The sequence below is a fragment of the Peromyscus maniculatus genome, chromosome 6, assembly GCF_049852395.1.
Source record: "Peromyscus maniculatus bairdii isolate BWxNUB_F1_BW_parent chromosome 6, HU_Pman_BW_mat_3.1, whole genome shotgun sequence".
In the NCBI taxonomy this organism is placed as follows: Eukaryota; Metazoa; Chordata; class Mammalia; order Rodentia; family Cricetidae; genus Peromyscus; species Peromyscus maniculatus.
In genome coordinates this window covers 112,494,893-112,518,072 of record NC_134857.1, presented here as the reverse complement: position 1 = coordinate 112,518,072, position 23,180 = coordinate 112,494,893, and the positions used below count along the sequence as shown (strand labels likewise).

The 23,180-nt window shown below is 41.7% G+C and overlaps 1 protein-coding gene and 1 pseudogene across 4 annotated transcripts in view; both read right to left on the bottom strand.

Moving 5' to 3' along the window:
- Positions 1 to 5,853: 5,853 nt before the first annotated feature.
- On the bottom strand, positions 5,854 to 11,127 carry LOC102928963 (heat shock protein HSP 90-beta-like; annotated as a pseudogene).
- Positions 11,128 to 15,566: 4,439 nt separating this feature from the next.
- Tbck (TBC1 domain containing kinase) overlaps positions 15,567 to 23,180 on the bottom strand; it is a 166,016-nt gene continuing 158,402 nt past the window's right edge. For all 4 annotated transcript variants that reach the window (XM_042279946.2, XM_042279947.2, XM_076575001.1 and 1 more), the window contains exon 26: positions 15,567 to 16,133. In XM_042279946.2, the coding sequence (XP_042135880.1) occupies positions 16,023 to 16,133 (111 nt within the window). In that variant the 3' untranslated portion in view covers positions 15,567 to 16,022. The remainder of the gene's footprint in view (positions 16,134 to 23,180) is intronic.

Genomic DNA, 23,180 nt, shown 5'->3' with positions numbered 1-23,180 from the left:
GAAGGGACATTTGGTATTTCCCTGGTTACTATGAAAGCACTCCACTCATGCCACTGATTTATGATTTACTGATTGACATAAACCAAGTGACTATAGACGGGAGGCCATTTTGATATGAAAACAGAACAGCTTTGTTCAAAGCAGACAGACTAGGGGCTGAAACTTTGGAACACTGGCCACAATCGACCCACAGTCTAATTTGGTAAAGTAAGTTAATTCGAATTCATCTCTTCACTTTGATTTAGCATTTGGGTTATTTCTTCTGTGAAGACACAAGTGGATAAATGTGGTAATATTTTATTTGTACTGAAATGTGATTTTATTTGTATGTTAATAAGTAAAGTTTGCCTGGAGATCAGAGGTCACATAGAAAGCCAAAAGCAGAAGTCAAACAGTGGTAGCACACGCCAAGCATGGTGACATGAGCCTTTAATCCCACTACCAACCATAGAGACCTGGAGGTCTGTATAGACAGGCAGTGACGAGGAAGTCATATGGCTGGGCTTAGAGCCAATGAGAAGGCAGAACAGAAAGGCAATAAAAACAGACAGGAAGAAGCTCTCTCTGGGGAAGCTACTGCTGATGGTAAGCTAAAGCTAGTCGTGGCTATTGCTCTGATCTCTTTGGCTATTACCTCTGTATTTGGCTCTGTGTTTCTTATGTACTAAGACTGTTTAGAATTTCATCTACAGATAAATCTCTGGAAAGGACTCACTGTTAGTATGGATCACACAGGGTGGTCCTTCATCTGAGGCAAACTTAGGAAGGTTTCTAGACCTTCATGCAGGGCAGGTGGGGGCTAGTGAGGAACACCCCTAGGAGGAGAGCTTCCAGGTGTCTTAGAAAAGATGGAACAGGTTCAGAATAAGGAGATCAAATGCTCACTCAGGGAATAGTATTTAGTAAGATTTCTTTAACTAGTAAATGATAGTTGTATGAAATAGTGGTTTCACTGGCATTTTTTCCTGTAGTATTGCTGATGCCTCACCTTTATTGTTTTACTCTCCCTCTTGACTCCTTCCTTTTCTCTTTTATTTCTCTTTTACTTTCATGGTTTTCCTCCTAAATTTTTCATATAAGGGAAAAACATGATATTTGTTCAAGGTTGGCTTATTTTGCTTAACATGGCAATTTCCATTTCCATCCATTTTCTGGCAAATTATGTAATTTTGTTGCTGGAGGGCTTCTCTCCAGGTTCCACCAAGCCCTGATGGCCGTGGCAGGCTTCTTGCTAACTGTTCTTTTATCTTAAATTAACCCTTTTTTTTTTTTTTTTTTTTTTTGGTTTTTGAGACAGGGTTTTTCTGTGTAGCTTTGCGCCTTTTCTGGAACTCACTTGGTAGCCCAGGCTGGCCTCGAACTCACAGAGATCCGCCTGGCTCTGCCTCCCGAGTGCTGGGATTAAAGGCATGCGCCACCACCGCCCGGCTAAATTAGCCCACATAGCTGGTGGCTTACCGGTGTCTTTACATGCTGCTTGTCCTGGTGGTGGCTGCAGTGTCTCTCCTTCCTTCTTCCTGTTTCCCCAATTCTCCTCTCTCCTTGTCCCGCCTATACTTCCTGTCTGGTCACTGGCCATCACTGTTTTATTTATATAGAATTATATCCACAGCACTTCCCCTTTTCTTCTTTTTTTAAAAAGGAAGGTTTTTAACTTTAACATCGTAAAATTACATATAACAAAACAATTATCGAGCAAGAATTACAGTTACAATATTAAAGATGTCCTATCTATTTTATATTTGTGAGTTTAAGGTTTTATATCTAACTTATCTTTTATCATAACTGAGGAAATTACAACTATCTAGTCTTCAACCACATCAAAGACCTCAGAAGGATATAATGCTACCTGAGAAATGGTAGATGGATGCAAGCAACTTTCGGGAATCTTGTAAGAGTAGACCAAGACAGCTGGCAGCCTGGACAGTTACCTAATGTTTCTCAGCATTGTTGGTGCATTCAAATTGGCTACAGGCCTAGAGTATATGACAGACCATTTTCAGAAGCAGGAATTCTGAAAGACCATCTTACCCTGTCTTGGCAGAGTACAGTGGTCGCTTTCCTTGTGTCCCGGTTGTCCAGGAAGGACAGCATTGCATTTGTACTGTCAGCCGTCAAGGCAAGGGCAGTTCTTTGACCAGTAGGCCATTTTGTGCCAAGAAGACAAACTTCCAAATGGAAATGTCTTAGAAGCCCAACATTCTCTCGAGATCAAATTGGTGCAGCCAGGAGCGATTGTGTCTCATGTCAACAGAATTTTAAGTTATTTAAATGCCATATTCTCTAGGTCTTTGAAGTGTTTGAAGACTACCTATCTATCTGAAATATATCTATGTATACCTAGAAGACTTATCTAACATGGCTATAAATATGATTATCATAGATGACTAATTATTAATCTATTTCTTAATTATCCATTACAATTTTAAATGAGTTACATAAACATAATATCTCAAACAATAATAGAAATATATATACAGGAAAACAAAATTAACTTTAAGTTTGTATCAATAAACTAAAATTTATACCAATGTAAAACATTTTAAACATAAACTAAAATCTATACCAATGTAAAACATTTTAAACAAGTTGTTGTTCTTTAAAAGTAGGTTTATTAATCTACCCTTTTTTAATCATCTCTATATCCTATATATCTATATCATATCCCTTTTCTTTTTTTAGAAAGAGATCATATTTATTTATTTATTTATTTATTTATTTTTATTTATTTATTTTTTTTTTGGTTTTTCGAGACAGGGTTTCTCTGTGTAGCTTTGCGCCTTTCCTGGAACTCACTTGGTAGCCCAGGCTGGCCTGGAACTCACAGAGATCCGCCTGCCTCTGCCTCCCGAGTGCTGGGATTAAAGGCGTGCGCCACCACCGCCCGGCTAGAGATCACATTTATAATCAACCTGTTTTAAATAAAAATATTGGTTTTTCTCTGTCCCACACCAGAGGGCTCTTCTGATTTGGGACACAAGAATCTCTTAACCATTTTTTTAAAGCAATATGTCTGGGTTTAGAGGGGGAGTGAGCCAATTCCACCTCTAAAGCCAGCTTGGTATATTTGGGAATTTGGGCACAGCTTCTCTTACTACTTCCTGCTGGAGGGGGGTGCTGTATCTTATGGGGATGCAAAGAAAATTTTAGGCCTATGGGGTAGTCCTTGAGGCTGTATTGTGGGAGCCAGTTGCCTTGAAACCATCTGGGCCATGGTGTCATCGGAGATCTTTCAGGGGGGTCTTGGCTGGTGAAACCCGATGTATCTTTTTTTTTTTTTTTTTTTTTTTTTTTTTTTTTTTTTTTTGGTTTTTCGAGACAGGGTTTCTCTGTGTAGCTTTGCGCCTTTCCTGGAACTCACTTGGTAGCCCAGGCTGGCCTCGAACTCACAGAGATCCACCTGCCTCTGCCTCCCGAGTGCTGGGATTAAAGGCGTGCGCCACCACCGCCCGGCTAAACCTGATGTATCTTAATCTGGAACAAATCCATAGCCTTTGGCTTTCTGTGGAAACAAAAGCAAAACCGCTTTTCCAAAGTAACATATCCTTATATCCAAATTTTGAAGTCAAGGTACCTTTAAAATTTACATTTTGGCATAACTGAACAGCTTTTACAATCAAATGTTTTTCTTTAGTTACGAATATCAAAGACAACATAATCCAGATTTTCTGTGTGATAGCCATCTTTATGTGGCTTATTACCTTTACTTTAAAAAAAACAATTTATTTTAGATACTATTTGTTTTTATAATGATATATATATATATATAGTCTTTTAAGCCTATGTACATTTGTACATGTATCATAAACTATTTTATCTGAATCAGTCTTATTGACTGTAGCCTTCTAAGCCTGAAATGGCGCTGTGGCTGCTGGCTCTGCCCCCTGCAGCTTTTCAACATGGCGGTGGTACGTTTTCTCCAGCTCTGGGAGTCATCAAGTCTCAGAAATAGTGGGTCTACACTTTTATCAAAGCAGCATGTAGCCCAGAAACCTCTTTTTTTTTTTTTTTTTTTTTTAATACTAGTAAAGACTAAATCTACCACACAGCATAATGTGCCGCTGGCAGATGCCTCATTCCTGCCATACTGCTGGTCAAACGCACACGCCAGGAAACCACCAGTGTTCATTTGTAAGTCACCCACTAAATAAATCTTCCTTTTAACTATGTGGAGTGGCCTTAATAATTTCACCAATATAATTTCATTCTTTTTTATTTTGTGTGTGTGTGTCTGACCATATTTTCTTTATCCTTATCTGTTGATGGGTACCTAGGCTCATTCCAGGTATCTAGGTATTACGAAGATACTTAGAATCCTTTGGGTATACACACAGAAGTGGCATAGTTGGACCGCATGGCAGTTCTATTTTAGTTTTTTGAGGACTCTCCATGCTGATTTTCATAACTGGACCAATGTTCAGTCCTTATCCTGTCATGTTGTCATACTTAAGAATAACTCATGACTACAAAGAAATTCAAAAACAAAAGACAAACCCCTACTATCCTTTATAGTGGCTTGAAGGAGAAATGTGCCCCCCCCCAGCTGACATATTTGAATACTTTGTCCTTGCTTGGTGGAGCTGTTTGGGGAGATTTTGGAGCCTTAAATGGAAGAGCATTGCTGGAGGAAGAATGTCACTCGGGGAGGTCTTTGAGAGTTTATAGCCTTTGTCCATGCCATTCACTCTCTCTGCAGACACATCTCTTGACTTCTTGCTCTGGCCACCTGCTGCCATGCCTTCCTCACCATTGTGGACTCTCCCTCTGGAACCATAAGCCAAAATGAACTCTTTTTTCTTATGTGCTTTTGGTAACGGTGTTCTATCACAACAGAAAAGTAACCAGTACACCACTAAAATAGATTTGCTTCTTCACATGCATCACTCTACAACTCGTCCTTTTGAAATCTGGCCTTGAGACAGTACCATATATATTTCTTTCCAATAATCAATGACACTACATGGAGTTCATGGGTTTATTATCAATGACTCTGCATGGACTCTTTATGGGTTTATTAATGATCTTAAAATAATCTCAGAAGTGTGCTATCTGACAAGTAATAAATTGTTAGAGATAGTTAACCTCTGAGCACAAAAATATCTTTAAGCTATCAAATGACTTAAACTATGTCTATTTCTTCTCTTTTATGATTAGTAGACCCAGCAACTAGCCTCCCTTTCACCAGTCTTTCATATCTGACTGGGGACTTTCCAATCCTTTGTGCCTGATCCACGGGTAAGACAGAAAAAGATGTCTAAGCCAACTTTGGTCCCAGACATCAAAGATTTTACTATTCTCAGTTTTCTGGGCAATGTTGTCTTCAAGTTGAAGCAAGGAACCCAAAGAACAGTGCATCTCCTCTTAGACTGGCACATCAGTTACACTCCACACATAGGTTTTATGTCTCCACTTTCATTATGCATGTAGGGGGAGAGACACAGGTACTCTTCTGCCAGGTGATAATGAATGGTATTTCCATGTCATCGTGAGGAGTCAGATCAATTTTCTGTGCTTCAATTTTGTATATAGTATGTGACATTGATATTGGCCCTAGATTGACCTTAAAGAAATGGATAATGGATTGAAACTGGTGTTATTTCCTTTTCCCAGCACTTGGGAGGCAGAGCCAGGCAGATCTCTGAGTTCGAGGCCAGATTGGTCTACAGAGCGAGATCCAGGATAGGCACCAAAACTACACAAAGAAACCCTGTTTCAAAAAAACAAAACAAAACCCAAAAAGGTCCCAGATTGTGACAACTGTCTATTTCTATGATATAAATACTCATGACATGGCTAGGTATGGCCTACCATAATGTGAGATCACTACCAAGGAAGTTTGGAAGAGATTGGCAGTCAGTTCCAGCACCATGTAGAATGTAAATTACTAAATTATTCTTTCCCAAAAGACTGAAATGTATGTTAATATAATTGAGAAAAAATTTATTAGTCAAAAAAGTTTTCAGACTTATCAAGAAAATTGTCACTTTTGCATTATTGTCTTAGGATTTTATGCTGTGCTCATTTTAACTTGCTATTTGAAAGGCTGGTAGTCAGTTCACACTGTCTTTTTAAGAAAGCTGTATCCATATAGTAATATTTTCAAATGTTGACTACCTTAGTGTCAAAAGTAATATTTAGAATCTGACCTAATGCTTTAAATGCTTTTGTTGTAGTTCCAACACCATTTTTAAGCCAAGATAGGGCAGTGTTTTAACTCCACCACCCAGAGGATTAATGTGTAAGTCCTGGAAAGTTGGCAGCGTAGTGCCTGGTACCCATCCATGCTGTTTGTGACTATAGTGAGCATTAGACCAGAACAGGATTATTGAAATGCTGTAGACAGTGCCAGCTAAAAATATACTGTCTGAAAGGGATGCAAAATTAAGCAATTAATCCAGGAGGAGACGTTAGGTCTGATTGCCACAGTAGGAGCTATGTATGCCATGGTCTACTGACAGAACCATAATTTGCCAAGGTCTAAGTTTAACCTTCATGTGACAAATACCTATCATAAGGCTTCAGCAAGGAAAGTACTCAGGAACATAGAAATATTCTAATTTTTATAGTTCACACATGTTGTATTTGTAATATCTGAGATATAAACCTGCATTATAGGCAATTGAGAGATGGTGGGTGACCAACTGCATGTGCTGCAAAATATCAACCATGAGACAGGAAGGTCTGTGACTTTTCCACATAAAACCTAAGAGATTGTTTTCGGTCTTCAGCTTGAACAGTCCAACAGAAATCTATAATAAGTATTGTCTTGTTTCTCCCCTTTATCCTAATATTTATCAAGAGAAATGCCCGGGTTTGATTAATGATAGTTGTGTTGAGAGGCAGCATATATGCCTGTGAGACTGCTGCTCATGACGGACAGTAGCACACAGCCAACCCTGTGGTGGCAATGCAGTAGTCTCGCCTTAGTGAGTTCCAGTGCAGGAGACAACCATGGACACTCCTCTGGAGACACTGGGGAACACTCAATGGGTCCTATGAAGGTCTGCAACTATTTTCTAAGTCTTATATAACTTATCATCCTCAGTTTTAAATAGTCAATAAACACATGCCCTAGCACCTGTTCTAAATCCATCTGTCTACAACGGGTTTATCTCCCCCACACTGAGAACTTTCAATGTCAGTGTCTTCTGTAGCTTCTCTCTTTGGCAGTTCTTTCTAGAACACCAGTCAGTGCCCTTAACCACTGAGCGATCTCTCTCCTCTTGGCAGTTCTTTCTAATCAGGGCATGGGGCAGAACTCTATGATGCTGTCACTTTAGAAAGTCTTAACATGAATTCCCTTTCAAGATGATCAGGGTTATGCTTTGTGTCCCTGTGAGTGCTACAACTCAGTTCTGTATTCTCTGCTGATACCTGCTATGTCAGGGACCTTTTACATCTTCTCCTGGTTCTTTCTCATTTCTTCTTCTTTTTTTTCTTTATAAAACTGCATCTTACTTATTTTGCATACCTTAAATTTTATAATAAAAAAAAAAACAAACAAAACCCCCACAATATACAATACCCAACTCTGCCATTCTGTGGGTGGGGATTTTCCTGCCTTAAGGTACAAGGACAGAAGAGATCCTTTAGACATGAGCAAAGAGGCAGGTGGGTCAGGGCCAGTTAAGGTTGCTGGAGGAGCCACGGGGAAAACTATGCAGAGGGCATGGCCTTCCTGGGAGTTCTCTAATTTACTTCTTCCATGCCAGAAGCATCCTTATCATCTTCAAGTGTGGTGGTGGTGGGGAGGGACAGCAGCACTGGGCTCCTCTGCTGTCACCTCATCTTCATCAATGCCCAGGCCTAGACTGATCATGTGGTAGGTGTAGTTGGAGTGGGTTTGGGGATCCTCGAGTGAGACCAGAGGTGACCAGAGCAGTTTCAAACAGCAGCAGCACCAGGTCCTTGACAGCTTTGTCATTTCTGTCCACCTTAGCCTCTGACACAGCATCTCCACAATGGGGTGGTCAGGACTGATCTCTAGGTGCTTTTTGGCCATCATGCAGCCCATTGTAGAATTGTCTTGAAGTGTCTGGGACTCCATGATCTGATCCATGTTGGCTGTCCAGCCATAAGTGCTTGTCACAGTGTAGCAGGGTGATGGCATGAGTCTATTGGAGATTGTCACCTTCTCAACTTCCTTATCCAAGATCTCCTTCATAGGTGTACAGAGATTCTCAAACTTTGCCTTGCTCTCTCCATTTTCTACTCTTCCTCATCCTCTGTAGCTCCAGGTCCTCCTTAGACACCAAGACCAGGCCCTCTCCATCAAACTCCCTGAGCTGCTGCCTGCAGTACTCATCAGTAGGCTCAGTCATACATACCACCTCAAAGCCCCGCTTCTGCACACACTCTACAAAGGCAGAGTTGGCCACCTGCTCTTTGTTCTCACCAGCGATACGGTATATGGTCTTCTGTTCCTCCTTCACTTGAGACACATATTCTGACATGGAGGTCATCTCATCTCCAGACATCAGAGGAGCTCAGAGAGACACTGACAGTTAGTGGTCTTCATGGATTCAAAGCTTTAAATTCTTAGAGAACGCCTCATAAAATTTCTTGTAGTTCTCTTTGTCTTCAGCCAGCTCAGAGAAGAGCTCAAGGAACTTCTTCACAATGTTTTTGTGGATGAATTTCAGGATCTTGCTCTGCTGGAGAATTTCGCAGGAGAGGTTCAGGGATAGGTCCTTAGACCATGACATGGATAAAGTTGAAGAACTCAGGTATCAGCTCATCCCAGCTGTCCATGATGAATATACGATGGACATACAGGTTGATGTTCTTTTCGTTCTCTAAAAGGCCAAAGGGAGCTTGCTGAGGAATGAAGAGCAATGCTTTGAACTCCAACTGACCTTCTACAGAGAAGTGCTTGAATGCCAAATGGTCTTCCTAGTTATTGGTGAGGTTCTTATAGAATTCTCCATATTCCTTTTGAGTAATATCATCAGGGTTTCTGGTCCAGATAGGCTTAGTCTTATTCAACTCTTTCTTTCTTTTCTTTTTCTCTTTCTTTCTTTTTCTCTTTCTGTCTCTTTCTTTTTCTTTCTCCCTTCCTTCCTTCCTTCCTTCCTTCCTTCCTTCCTTCCTTCCTTCCTTCCTTCCTTCCTTCCTTCCTTCCTTCTTTCCTTCCTTCCTTCTTTCTTTCTATCTGTTTATTTTGGTTTTTCAAGACAGGGTTTCTCTGTGTAGTTTTGGTGCCTGTCTTGGATCTTGCTCTGTAGACCAGGTTGGCCTTGAACTCACAGAGATCTGCCTGGCTCTGCCTCCCGAGTGCTGGGATTAAAGGTGTGTGCCACTGCCGCCCGGCTATTCAGCTCTTTCTGATCATAATATTTCTCCTTAATCTTCATTTTTTTTTTGTTATCTTTGCCACTGACATCCTCCTCATCTGATCCCACATCTTCAGTCTTAGGCTTTTCCTTGTCATCCTTATCTTCCTCCTCTTTCTCACCTTTCTCTTCCTCTGCCTCATCATCACTGGTCTTCTCCTGTTCCTTCTCCAAATAGAGGGTAATAGAATAGCCTATGAACTGTGAGTGTTCCTTCATCACTTCCTTGACCCACCCCCTAAGTATTCCGTCTGGTCTCCTTTGAGATGAAGGATCACTTTGGTACCCCGACCAATGGGATCACCATGGTCTGTCTGCACAAACTATCCAGGATCCACCAGCATAAGACTCCCAGGCATACTGCTCATCATCATTGTGCTTTGTGATCACAACCGCTTTCCCTACCATTAGGTAGGCTGAATAGATTCCAACACCAAACTGCTCAGTCATGGAGATGTCTGTGCCAGCATGGAACATCTCCATGAGCACTTTTGTGCTAGACAATAGTTCCCATGTAATTTATGAAGTCAGCCTTGTTCATGCCAATACCCATGTCCACCAAAGTCAGTATGCACTTCTGAGAGTTGGGGATGACCTCAATTTTCAGCTCTTTACTGCTGCCCACTTTGGTCTGTCAGGTTCTCATAGTTAATCTTGTCCAAAGCATCAGAAGCATTAGAGATCAACTCCTGAAGGAAAATTTCCTTGTTGGAATAGGAAGTATTGATGATGAGAGATATGAGCTGAGCAGTTTCTGCCTCACAGACAAAGGTCTCTGCCTCTTCCTCTCCGTGGTGCACTTCCTCAGGCATCTTGACAGGAAATCCTAATAGGAGTACAGAATAAGGTAGGCCCTAACTGCATCTGACCCACATGGCAAGCCTAGGCTGCGCAAGGTGGCTTAAGAACTCCTTTTCATTTCTGACATCAGTATTTCTTTGTCAATCTTAAATATTAGATATTTTATATATTAAAAATGTCATACCATATCTGTCTAGAAAATGGATAGAACTCATTTAACTCACCATGTTGAAGGTTATCTATTCCAACTTACAGAATTATCAAATTTTAGAGCTGGGTAGAACCTTGTATTTTTACTTAGTAAACTGAGATGCTGGTTTATGTATATGCCATTGGGTTCTAGATAAATTTGGAAGGAGAAAATGAAAGTTACTATGGGATGGTTTTTTTTTTTCCTTTCATGTACATTTGAAAACACCTAGAGATTCAGCTCATTTTTATACTACACGATCATCTCTAATGAGCTGTGCTGCTGAAGGAGCTCATGGTTCCTAGCTGGGAAGTAGCTCTCATTTTAATATGGGACCCAAGTGTGAACAGATAGTAGCAAAATGATGTAATGTCTGTTTCTAGAAGTATAATTGGAATATCTTGTCAGACTTGAGGCTGTTAAGGAAGCATGGATAAACCATAGAGGCCTGAAGAGATGCCACTGTCATTGGATCATGAAGAATAAGTGTGTGTGTGTGTGTGTGTGTGTGTGTGTGTGTGTGTGTGTGTGTGTTGCTGATGATGGTAGTAAGGGCATTCCAGGTAGAAGAGCCTACAGATGCCAGACAGAGTTTCAATAGTGATAGAGTAGGGGGCAATAATATACCATAAGTAAACTATGGGTTTAAGAAACAATTGCTAAGGTCAACTTTATTGATATGACCTGCCATGGATTAACATGCTATATTACTTTTCTTGTTTCTGAGGTAAAATACCTTGACAGAAATAGCATAGAATGGGGTTATTTTTTTTAATTTTATTTTATTTTACAATATAATTTAGTTCTACATATCAGTCACGGATTCCCTTGTTCTCCCCCTCCTGCCCCTCTCCCCTTCCCCCCAGACCACCCCCCATTCCCACCTCCTCCAGGGCAAAGACTCCCCTGAGGATTGAGATCAACCTGGTAGACTCAGTCCAGGCAGGTCCAGTCCCCTCCTCCCAGGCCGAGCCAAGCGACCCTGCATAAGCCCCAGGTTTCAAACAGCCAACTCATGCAATGAGCACAGGACCTGGTCCCACTGCCTGGATGCCTCCCACACAGATCAAGCCAATCAACTGTCTCACCCATTCAGAGGGCCTGATCCAGTTGGGGGCCCTTCAGCCATTGGTTCATAGTTCATGTGTTTCCATGTTTGGCTATTTGTCCCTGTGCTTTATCCAACCTTGGTTTCAACAATTCTCGCTCATATAAACCCTTCTCTTTCTCTCTAATTGGACTCCCGGAGCTCCACCTGGGGGCCTAGCCGTGGATCTCTGCATCCAGTTCCCTCAGTCATTGGATGGGGTTTCTAGCATGACAATTAGGGTGTTTGGCCATCCTATCACCAGAGTAGGTCAGTTCCAGCTGTCTCTCGACCATTGCCAGCAGTCTATTGTGGTAGTATCTTTGTTTCTTCCTATTCTCCTGTGGTCTTCATTTACCATGGTCTCCTATTCCTTGTTCTCCCTCTCTGTTCTTGATCCAGCTGGGATCTCCTGCTCCCCCAAGCTCTCTTTCCCTCAACCCTCGCCCTTCATTACCCCCACTCAACCCTTGCCCTTCATTGCTTCCTACCAGCAGTGGAGGAGAGTTCCCCTAGCTCCACATCTTCTCCAGCATAAGGTGTCTTCAGTGTTTTTGATCTTAGCCATTCTGACAGGCATAAGGTGGTATCTCAGAGTTGTTTTGATTTGCATTTCCCTTATAATTAGAGATATTGAGCAATTTCTTAAATGTCTTTCAGCCATTTGAGTTTCCTCTGTTGAGAATTCTCTGTTTAGTTCTATAGCCCATTTCTTAATTGGACTGTTGGGCATTTTGATGTCTAATTTCTTGAGTTCCTTATATATTCTGGATATCAGTTCTCTGTCAGATGTGGGGTTGGTGAAGACCTTTTCCCATTCTGTAGGCTGTTGCTTTGCCTTGTTGACCATATCCTTTGCTCTACAAAAGCTTCTCAGTTTCAAGAGGTCCCATTGATTGATTGTTTCTCTCAGTGTCTGAGCTACTGGTGTTATATTTAGGAAGTGATCTCCTATGCCAATGCGTTCAAGACTACTTCCTACTTTGTCTTCTAGCAGGTTCAGAGTAGCTGGATTTATGTTGAGGTCTTTGATCCACTTGGACTTAAGTTTTGTGCACAGTGGTAGATATGGATCTATTTGCAGTCTTCTACACGTTGATATCCAGTTATGCCAGCACCATTTGTTGAAGATGCTTTCTTTTTTCCATTGTACACTTTTGGCTTCTTTGTCAAAAATTATATGTTCATAGGTGTGCGGATTAATGTCAGGGTCTTCAATTCGATCCCATTGGGAATGGGGTTATTTTTGCTTACAGTTTTAGAATATATTGTATCACAGAAGGGAAGTCATGGTAATGGAAGCTTGGAGTAGCTGGTCACAGTACGTCCTCAGTCAGGAAACAGACATAGATGAATGATGTTGCTCAGCTTTCTTTCTCTAATTTATTCCATCCTGAACCCCAGCCTACAGGAAAAGCACCTCTCACAGTTATGGTGGGTCTTCCCACATCAATTAACTCACCTGGAAACTCCCTCACAGACATGCCTAGAGGTTTGTCTCCTAGGTGAGTGTAGAACCTGTTGACAATGTTAACCATCACACATGCCCTGAATGTTATAGTTGAGAATATTAAATATTACTTAAATTTATATGTTAAAACATTTACCCATCTTTTAGAACAAGCCTAAGTGTGTTTTAAGAAATATAACCTGAAAGATCCTGATGGAGGTGAGCTACTACTCTCTTCTGATAGCTTCTTCACAACACTCAAGTCTCCATCCCCTCCCATCTGTCACTCTACCAAGTCAAACCTAGGCCACTCCATTCCCCTCTTCCCTGCCTCATTAGGAAGACAAAGTTAAGACCTGGGTCAACCCTTCTGAGTTGATTATCACTGCTGTGTTCTCACTGTGGAGACAGTTAAACCACCAAAAACTGAAGGAAACCAGGAGCAATTGACAAGCTACATGTTGGTCAAAAAAATGATGTTAAGAGAATATTGCTCAGTTTTTCTAGGCCTTTTTTTTTTTTTAGGAACTATGTAAGGATCACAAAATGATAGTTGTTGGTCACATTAGTATTCTACATAGTAGATATTCAAAAGATATTTGGTGAATAACCAAGTACAATTTTAGTTGTGAGCCTAGCCTTTATAAGGCTGAGCCATCTCTGCAGCCCACCTAGATATCCTCATGCAAAAGTGAAGTTAGATCCCTGTCTTACTCCATGTACAAAAAATTAAATCAAAGACCAAGTAGAGGTTAATGGAAAAATGGCCACAAGTAAATGTAGTATTTTGGTTTTGGGTGATGTAAATGTTCTGGAATTAGACACTAATAGTAACTATAGTACAACTTTACGAATTCAATGAAAAACCACTGAATCACACACCATAAAGGGTGAATTTTATGGTTTGCAAAGTATATTTTGCTTACAAATCGATGCAGGCTGAGGAGATGGATCAGTGGGGGGAGTGCCTGCCTGCCAAGTATGAAGACCTGCGTTCGGATCCTCAGAACCCAACTAAACAGTTGAGCATGGTGGCAGTGTGTGTCCGTAATCCTGGTGCTGGAGGTTGAAGGCAGGAGGACCCAGGGGTTTGCTGGCCATTCAGTCTGGACAGCCTGTGGACTCTAGGTTCAGCCAGCAACCTCACCTTAAAAACAAACCAATCAACCTGCTCAGAAGAATGACTAAGTAGATGCCACCATCTGCAGAGGTGCCAGCACCCACACAGGTGTGCACATACAAAATTCAAATTAGATGCAAATGAGTTAAGACAGTAACAGTAAGAACGAAATCATGGCCTGGAAACGTGAGCTGCTTCTTCAGGGTAGACAGTCCTCACTCTGAAGAGGAACGGACGTTATGAAGAGGGAACATTTTTGAGGAAAATTGAAACTAAAGAACATATTTCACTAATTATAAGATATATTCCCATTTCAGAAAGCTGAAAAAAGAATGTTTCTTTTACAAATGATGAAATGTCTTAGTTTTTCTGATTACATATTTGTGGTCTATACAATTCTGTAAAGCTCGGGCCTTAATTTTTCAAATAATGTGGCTGAGGCAGAGGCTCCGGGCTGGCTCTCAGTGCACATTTTCTCTTCCCACAGTGTCGTCGTCAGGGTTTCTGAGCTGCGGAGATGGCTCTGAGCCAGAGGTGTAATCTCAGCTCTCCCTGTCACTCCCTGGCTGCAGCGAATGTGTACAGTCAGGCTGCTGCCGTGACAGCAGGAGGGGGTGCCAGCACCCAGTCCGTGTCTTGGGGGGAAGGAATGTCCTTTCTCCCTTGCTCATGTGCCTTCCTTTTCTCTCCTATTTCTGCCTTCTCTGTCTGCCCTCCTTCATTCCTTTCCTTCTAGATTGCAGACATAACCATGGGAGCTGAGGAGCCTTTTTTAAAAACTGAAAATGATGTTTTCTTCATACTAACTATATTCTATCATAGTTTCCCTACCTTATCCCCTCCCAGATCCTCCCCACCCTTCCAAATGCAAACCTTTTTTCTCTATTTAGAAAAAAAAGGGAAATAAAGACAAATCAGATTCAAACAAACAAAAAGTACAAAGAAACACATATATACCCATATACACACACAAATGAAAACCATAAAAACACAGTATCAGAAACAATGATATGTTAACAAAAAATTAGGTTAAAAATGCTCAAACAAAGCAACACCAAACCAAACCAAACAAACCCAACAACAACAAAAAACAAACACACAAACTCCAAAAATACAATTGAGTGTGTGTTGTGTTGGCTGTCTACTGCTGGGCATGGGGCCTGAAGTTAAGTGTGGTTTAAATACCCAGTGAGACTCCTTTGGAGAAACTAATTTTCCTTTGTGAGTGGTTATTAACCTGAGATGGCTTCTGGGTTAGGGGCAGGAGCTTGTGTCCGTTTTCCCCTCTCAGTGCTGGGACCCCGCCTGGCTTAGACCTGTGCACGCTGCCAGTCTGAGGAGCTGTATTTACCACAAAAAGAATGCTGTTCTGTGGTAGAGCAGTGGGACGAGACGCCGGCTCTGCATCATGATAGAGATAAGATTATAGCCTCTGCCTGTGCAGACTTGTGTGTGCTAGACCAGAAGGCTGTTTGAGTCACTCTGAGTGCCGTTACGGGAAGTGGACAAACAAGTTATTAAATATGGCTAGTTTCTGAAATTCCATTCTCTTTTCACAATGGACTAAACACACACACACACACCCCTTGTTTGTGAGTTACCAAGCGCCACGTTTATTATGAACAGCTTTCTGATTTCTGCCATCATGAAGAGGGGGCGAGTTCAGCCGTATTTCTGAACCCCTTTGTTCAGACAGTTTGCTCAGTGCAGTGGATGCGGCTTTCTCAGTGCATCTCGGATTCTCGATAATGCTAAATCTGCCCTGTCAGCGGAATCCCTCTGGCTTTATGTGGCAGTGTGGTAAAAACACATGATCAGATTTCACTATTAAGAAAATTCTTTCGGCAATACATGTGCAGTCAAGTTTCTTGCCTAGACAGGTGAACATCTGACTCACAAAATTTACCAGAGTATCTCATGACAAAACTTGGTGGCATTGCAGTGGTCTGGATGTCCATTTGTACGTCAGTGTGACAGACTGTGAAGAGCTGTGCTTCAGGGGGCCATGTCACTCTGTCCTTGTCAGCCATGCCCTTGGTCCTTCAGATCTGAGGAGAAGGGACAGTGAGGAGTCCTGTTGGCTTAATCTTATTAATTCCACCATCTAGGGTGCAGACTCTTGGATATTTCATCTTCACAAGGTGAGCTGCGAACTGAAAAGAGGAAAGTGTTAGAGAAGTCATTCCAGGATTTCTTCAACATCCTGGTTTTTATCAGGCTGTGAGACAAAGGTATTTTTTATAACAATAGTTGCTATTGTCACTTTTGCATAGGTAATTCATCTTTTAACATAAACTAAATCATCTATTTATTGTTAAAAACCTCCTTATGCTATGGGATAAATGCAGCTCTCTGTTCTGATGTGCTTTAACTGAATGCAGCGCAAAGGCTGTAGAGAGAGTGAGTTCCTCCTAGTTCCTTAGCCCTTTACCCAGGGACTTACAGCCACCCCTTCCTGATGTTGTTCCTTTATAACCTTCCATGACAGCTAAAGCAGCCCCAAATCTACTTTGAACACGTTTTAATATTATGGTAAAGTTATCACAACAGTTCTATGTAGAATGTCTCAGAGAGAGCACACTCTGGCTGTAGCATGTTTTTGAAGAAATCAAATGAATGTTTTGAGATCATCAACTTGAAATACATAAAGCCTCATCCAGGAGACCTTCTAGATGCCTGGCCCACAGGACTATGTAAAAGGTATATAGACATAGACTTCTTCCAGACTTGGCCTCTCCAGGGTCCCTGACTGCCCTTCTCATTCACTGTACTCCTGAAGTGCTGGCCCGTTTTCCTGTCACCGTCTAGACTGGTTCTCCTGTGCAGTATTAACCTTCTCTCTGTTAGGGTTTCTCTCAGCTCTCAAAGATTCTAACTTGATCCTCAATCTTTAGTCTTACTGAACTTATTCAAATGACTCATTTTAAGAGCTTCCTTTACTGAACTGTAACCCCCTTGAGGGAAGTGGCTCAGTTCTACTTCCTTTTATTCCCAGTGTTGGTCCGTGACAAGAGGTCAACACAAGTTTGCTATGTTGAACTAAATCATGACAAATAACTACTAAACTGGGGGAAAATATGGAGGCACATTTTCCGTTGGCTCCTCAACTCTTCTGTCTTTATTCCTGCCTCCGGGTAGGATGCCCTTCCTTCTCCTTGGCAGCTTGTAGACTACACTTCTTTCTCATCACTCCACAAAATCCTGACCTTAGGTATGTCAACAAAGATGATTAGTGTCTGCTCATAGGGCTATTGCTTCCTGCAGATATTTGAGGCTTAATAGTTAGGTTTCAGCACAGTGGTCCAAGCTTAGGGATCAAAAGAGCCAGCTGAGTAGTTTGGTTAGGATATGTTCAAGGCCTCAGATCCAGAGACTGTGTTTTATTAACCTGAGACTCAAGAACGTACACTTTAAAAGACATCTCCCTTATGGTTCATGAGGCCATAAAGACAAACAAAATAAACAGATGAATATAAAAGATATATAAAAAAAACCCCAACCCCCCCTTAAATTTCAGGGACAACTGTACAAAATACTGTCTTAAGACAAAAGGAGAGAGGTGTCAGTGTGTAGGCAGAGCATGTATTGCTGGACTGTGGTTACAGCATTCCTCACAGCAGTTCCCATAAATGGATGCCATATTGCTGACCACACGCCTCTTCCTCCATTGCTCTCTCTAGCCCCTTGAGACTCACATGGCCACAGTTCAAATCCTGTGCTCCTTTAAAGTACCAGCTGGAAATCTTTAGTCAGAAATAATGTTGGGGAAATTGTGCTGCTGCATGTAGAAAGGTGTCCCACAGGCCACAGGGAGCTCCTCTTCTGCCTGGCCTTGCTCGCTTGGCTTTGAAGCCTAGTCCTCAAGAACAGCGGCACCAGATTCATCCACCTGAATGTGCAGGTAGCACCGTGCCATACCGATGATTACTGACACAGCTGCGCCTTCCCACATGGAGCAGTACAATTACCATGGAGGCTGGAAATCCTAGATAAACATAGCATGCTGAAGGGCCTTGTGGGGAAGCACTCAGCTTTCAGCACTTAAAAAACACCTTAGAAGTGAGAAAATGAGCGGGGAAGGACTTATGTACATTTAACTAATCTCTTAACTGGTGCTGTAAAGCTGTAAAGAGTTCTTATTACCGATGGACATAACAACCAGGTTGCTGGAAAGCTGGGAAGTTGGAATGGCAACATAGGCAGAGGGAAGCGATGGGAAGCAGCCAGGCTGCTGCTACGTGGGTGGTCTGAAAAGGGAGGCAGAATGGGAGCACAAGGAGATAGAAGATGTTCGGATTGCCTTGACAGGATCCAAACTGCATTGCAGTTAAAAAAAAAAAAATCAACTGTTGGATTTGCACATGAGATTGGGAGTTCTGCTCTCATTCTTTGTGGTTCCAGTCATCCATGTCAAATACTGGTCCCGCTGCAGAACCACGGCTACATCTTTTCATCTTTCCCACTCCAGCCCTTCTTCTTTCCCAGTTGCTCATTTCCCTGAGCGTCTCATCAGTATTAGACACTGTTCCAGGTTTGGGGTATTTATAAATGGAGGAGATGGTAATCAAACAATTAACACAAAGCTATACGGGGTTACAGAAGCAGTCATTAGGGCACTTAGTAGCGTTTCTGACTTCAACAGGTGTTGAGGAAGCTGTCCGCTACCGTCTTTTCACTCCATCACTTTTTCATTACTGACTCCTGAAGTGAATAGGAATTCAAATTTGATGATGAAAGTTGCTACACTGATCAGACAGTATTTTGGTGAGAGCTTGATAGGTTAGAGAGGAAAGAAATGGCTTTGAATATGTTGGGTTTGGCTTTCACTGTGATAAAAAGTCAAGTCGCATATGGAGATCTGTGGTGGGACTGGGAGAACCACACATGTAGGCATTTGTTGGTTCTACCCTTCCCTCTTCAGGGGGCAGACCTTCAGCAGCCTCAGCAAATGTTGGAGAGACTGGTCATAGGAGGAAAGGTCTAGAGACTGTAGACTCCACAGGGAAAGCACACACCCAGACATACTGGGCTAGTCCCCTTGGTGGAAGTTCAGGATGCTCCAGTGGGCTGGGGGATCAAGCCAGCAGAACTGTCTGGGTGCTTTTAATAAAGCAGCAATATCAAGGTCAATTCCACACTGGTAATGAGTTTCTGAGGCTGTGCTCCAGCACAGTTGTTTGTTTAGAGCCCACCCTAGCTGATTTCAATGTCAGTCAATACTGAGCCAATATTGGACAATGGGATTAATCATAGGTCAGTTAGTCTGAGACCCAAAGCTTCAATTCTTACAGTGTAGTCCAATGGGGGAATAATGGGCTGTACAGCCAAGGTCTATAGTGAAAGATCCCTATAGATCTGGACATTGCTGGGAGGTTTAGGGATGTTTAGACGGTGGGCAGTCTAAACATGTGGGCAGTATGCCCATGCAAAGAGGATGAAGGTCTTGTGTTTTTATCATAGCTCTGGTAAGTACTCTCTGGTGCTGGTATGCATGTCTAGAGTCGGGTAAGCACAACTTAAACCACAGCACATGGCAGGGTTTGGTAGGTGCCATTCCATTTTGTTGTCCTTATCCTGTATCTTAGCTTGGGCTAAGAGATAGGTATGTTTGTCCAAAGGAAATCAATTTTTGTGGAGCAGGAAAATGAGTGAAATAGGATGTTTGGGTAGCCACAGAGTACTTGAGGTTAAATAAGGCCAAGACACAGTAAGCTGAGGCTAGAGAAGGTGTAAAAGAAGCACCAAATAGGCTCATGCAGAAAGCCAAGTGACAGCGAGCAAGCAGAGCAAGCAAGCAAAGCCCAGAGGTCAGCAAGGGGTAGGGAGGAACAGAGGGCCATTCTCATTCAAGCCACCACAGAGGGACAACTAAGTCGCCTGATCTAACCTTTGCCTTTATGAGTTTGAAGTTCATACTGGAGACAGGATAGTTAACAAACACACTGCTGTTGTAGAATGTTATTTGAAGGTGTGTTACTTTTATTTATGTTGTATTTGTTTAACTCTGTGAAGCTGTGTTACTTTGCCTCTCTAAAACACCTGCTTGGTCTAATAAAGAGCTGAATGGCCAATAGCAAGGCAGGAGAAAGGATAGGAAGGGCTGGCAGGCAGAGAGAATATAAAGGAGAAAAAGAAAGAGCAAGAGAACAAGGAGAGGAGGATTTTAGGGGTGAGCCACACAGCCAGCCACAGACTAAGAGTGAAAGTAAGATTACAGAAGTAAGAAAAGGAAAAAAAAAAAACAGAGGTAAAAGGTAGATGGGATAATTTAAGAAGCTTGCAAGAAACAAGTTAAGCTAAGACTGGGCATTTATAATTAAGAATAAGCCTGTGTGTGATTTATTTGGGAGCTGGGTGGTGGGCCCCCCAAAAGGCAAAAACAATTCCCAACACTTTGGCATTCCAATGTGGGGCTGTAGAAAGCTGAACAATACACTGCTCAAACCCAGAGGAGTCTCGTCTTCCTACCCCCCAGAAATGCTACAGTTGGGGGATGGCAACACTATTTCTGGATGGGCATGGTACCAAGTGAGAGAACTTGGAAGAGCACTCTAATGAGTAGCTGGGGTTATGCACTTATTGGAGGCTCAGTTGAGGCCAGTGCTGTGCTAGCCTTACGAGTCCTCTTGGCATTCTGGAATGCTGAAAATATGGAACACAATCAGTATTGCAACATTTGACCATGGTACATTGGTAATGCTTGTGAATTGTTTAACCAGTTTGTAAGAATTTGGCAAGACCTTAAGTCATACAAGTTTGAGATAAGAAAAAGATTTCTCTGTGTCGATTTAAAATAACATGCTGTGATCATGAATCCTGCCTGTGATCCTGGTGGAATTGACAAGTGCCTAGGTTAAACACATTTCTGGGTGTGTCCACGAGTGTGCTTCCATAGATGACTGAGAAGGGTGGGCCTGCCCTGAAAGTGACCAGCAGTATCCCACAGGCTGGGAGCCAAGAAGTAAAAGAGAAAATGGTCATTCCTTCTTTCTGCTTCCTGGGCTCTACGCGGGAAGTGGCTCTGCTCAGTCAATACCCTCATCACAGACCTCTAAATCTATGGGCCCAGATAAGGAATTCACCCTTTGGCGTGCTTTTTCTCAAGTCTTTGTCACAGCAAACTTGTCTGGCTAGCACAACGATGTCTTGTCTGGATTACTGAAGACATTTCTGGGACTGCTCTTGAAAGCCTTGATCAGAGCAAGAGACTGGCATGGCATATCTAATACTCCACTGATTTCTTCCCATCACTACGTGGTCAGGTGTGATTCTGAATGCCGCCCTTCGTTCCCATTCTTACTGTGTTCTTTCCGTAACTGCGGTAAGTGTCTATCCCTGTTATTTTTGTATTCGCATATTTCTTCTGACTTACTGGAGGAGTTTATTTGTACTTCATGTAATGTGAAGTGAGTTTTCACAGAGATAATATACAGTGACACTAAGTGGCTCCTTTTTCCTTCCTTTGAAATTTCACTCAGAGATGAAAACAGCAACACTGCAAAGCTGAGAGGGGAGGCCATGGTCCTTCATCACTTTACACCCCGCCACGGGCAGCTGTGCAAAGTACAGGACACACCGGGCAGCCACAGGAACGGTGCACTGGCACTTGAGCAGATTCTCTGCTGCTGTAACAGCATCACAGGTAACTAGGTAACGTACGATGAAAGCTTATCTCAAACAGTTCTGGAACAGGGTGAGTTCAGTACTGAGGGGCCACATCAGGTGAGGGCCTCTGGACCATCTTAACATGGCAGAAGTTCAGGTGAGCACACAAGACAGACGGTAAAACTTCCCTTCTATCAGGAGCCTGCTGTCATGGTAACCAACCCATTCCTGGTCCACTTTCTTCACAAGGGTAGTATGCTGACCTAGTCCTAAAGGTTCTATATGTCATTATGTTAGTAACAAGTAAATTTCAACATAATTTTGGCAAGGATGTTGAAACCACAACAAAATAGAAAATGTTAATTCCTCAAAAAAAAAAAAAGATGAGAGAGTTTACAAAAAAGTCATTACAAAATCCAGGATTTTGAGACACAATTGTTATACAGACAACTATTCTAACAGAATCTATGAGATTTGAAATCCATAACGTGGTATACATTAGGGCTACAACAAGCTTATAACATTGTTTCTGTTTTTGAACAACCTAATTTTGGGATTAGGAAATTTGATAGTATAACAGTCTGTCTTAAATGTTTTTTTTTTTTAACAGTTTGTGTTACATAGAGTTACATGACCAACTATAGTGAATGAAATCTACTTCTGTGTTTTAACTTTCTGTTATCTATAGCTGCTACCCTAACTTCATTTTTCTTTTCCTTTTTTATTAAGAAACATGCTAAAACATATAAAAACAGACTAGAATGGTATAGTGAGTTCACAGCTCAGCTTAATGATCAAAACTTGCAGTGAATTCACTTCATTTTTACTCCCATATAATCTTATCACTCTTTTATTTCTTTGATGCAAATTCTGGAACTGTAGCATTTAACACATAAGTTATTTAAAATGAAAAGAATTAAATATATATATATATATATATATATATATATATATATATATATTACCAGTGGTATCACATTTAGAGAATAACAATAGCCAGGTTTGGAGGTATACTACTGGAGGGTGCAGCTGGAGACAGTTACAAGTTTGAGGCCAGCTTGGGCTACAGAGACAGGTTATCATTAAAAAAGAACTCCCCATCTGCCTCTAGCCACACATCCACCTAGTCTTCAATATTTGCTTACTTGAGTTATTTGAATTGGGATCCAAGAAAGTTCCTATTGTGGAATATTAATTTAAGATGTGTTAATTTATTTATGCTGTGGAACATTTGTTTAATGATGCAAAGATGTGTTACACTTGTTTAACTCTGTGAAGCTGTGCTACTGTTCCTGTCTAAAATATCTGATGGTCTAATAGAGCTGAATGGCCAATAGTGAGGCAGGAGAAAGGATAGGTGGGGCTGTCAGGCAGAGAGAATGAATAGGAAGAGACATCTGGGAGGAGATTAAGGAGTGAGAGAAGGACTCAAGGGGTCAGCCACCCAGCTACACAGCCAGCCATGGAATAAGAAGTAAAGAAAGGGATACTGAAATAGAGAAAGATAAAAGCCCAGAGGCAAAAGGTAGATGGGATAATTTAAGTTAAGAAAAGTTGACTAGAAACAAGCCAAGCTAAGGCCAGGCATTTATAAG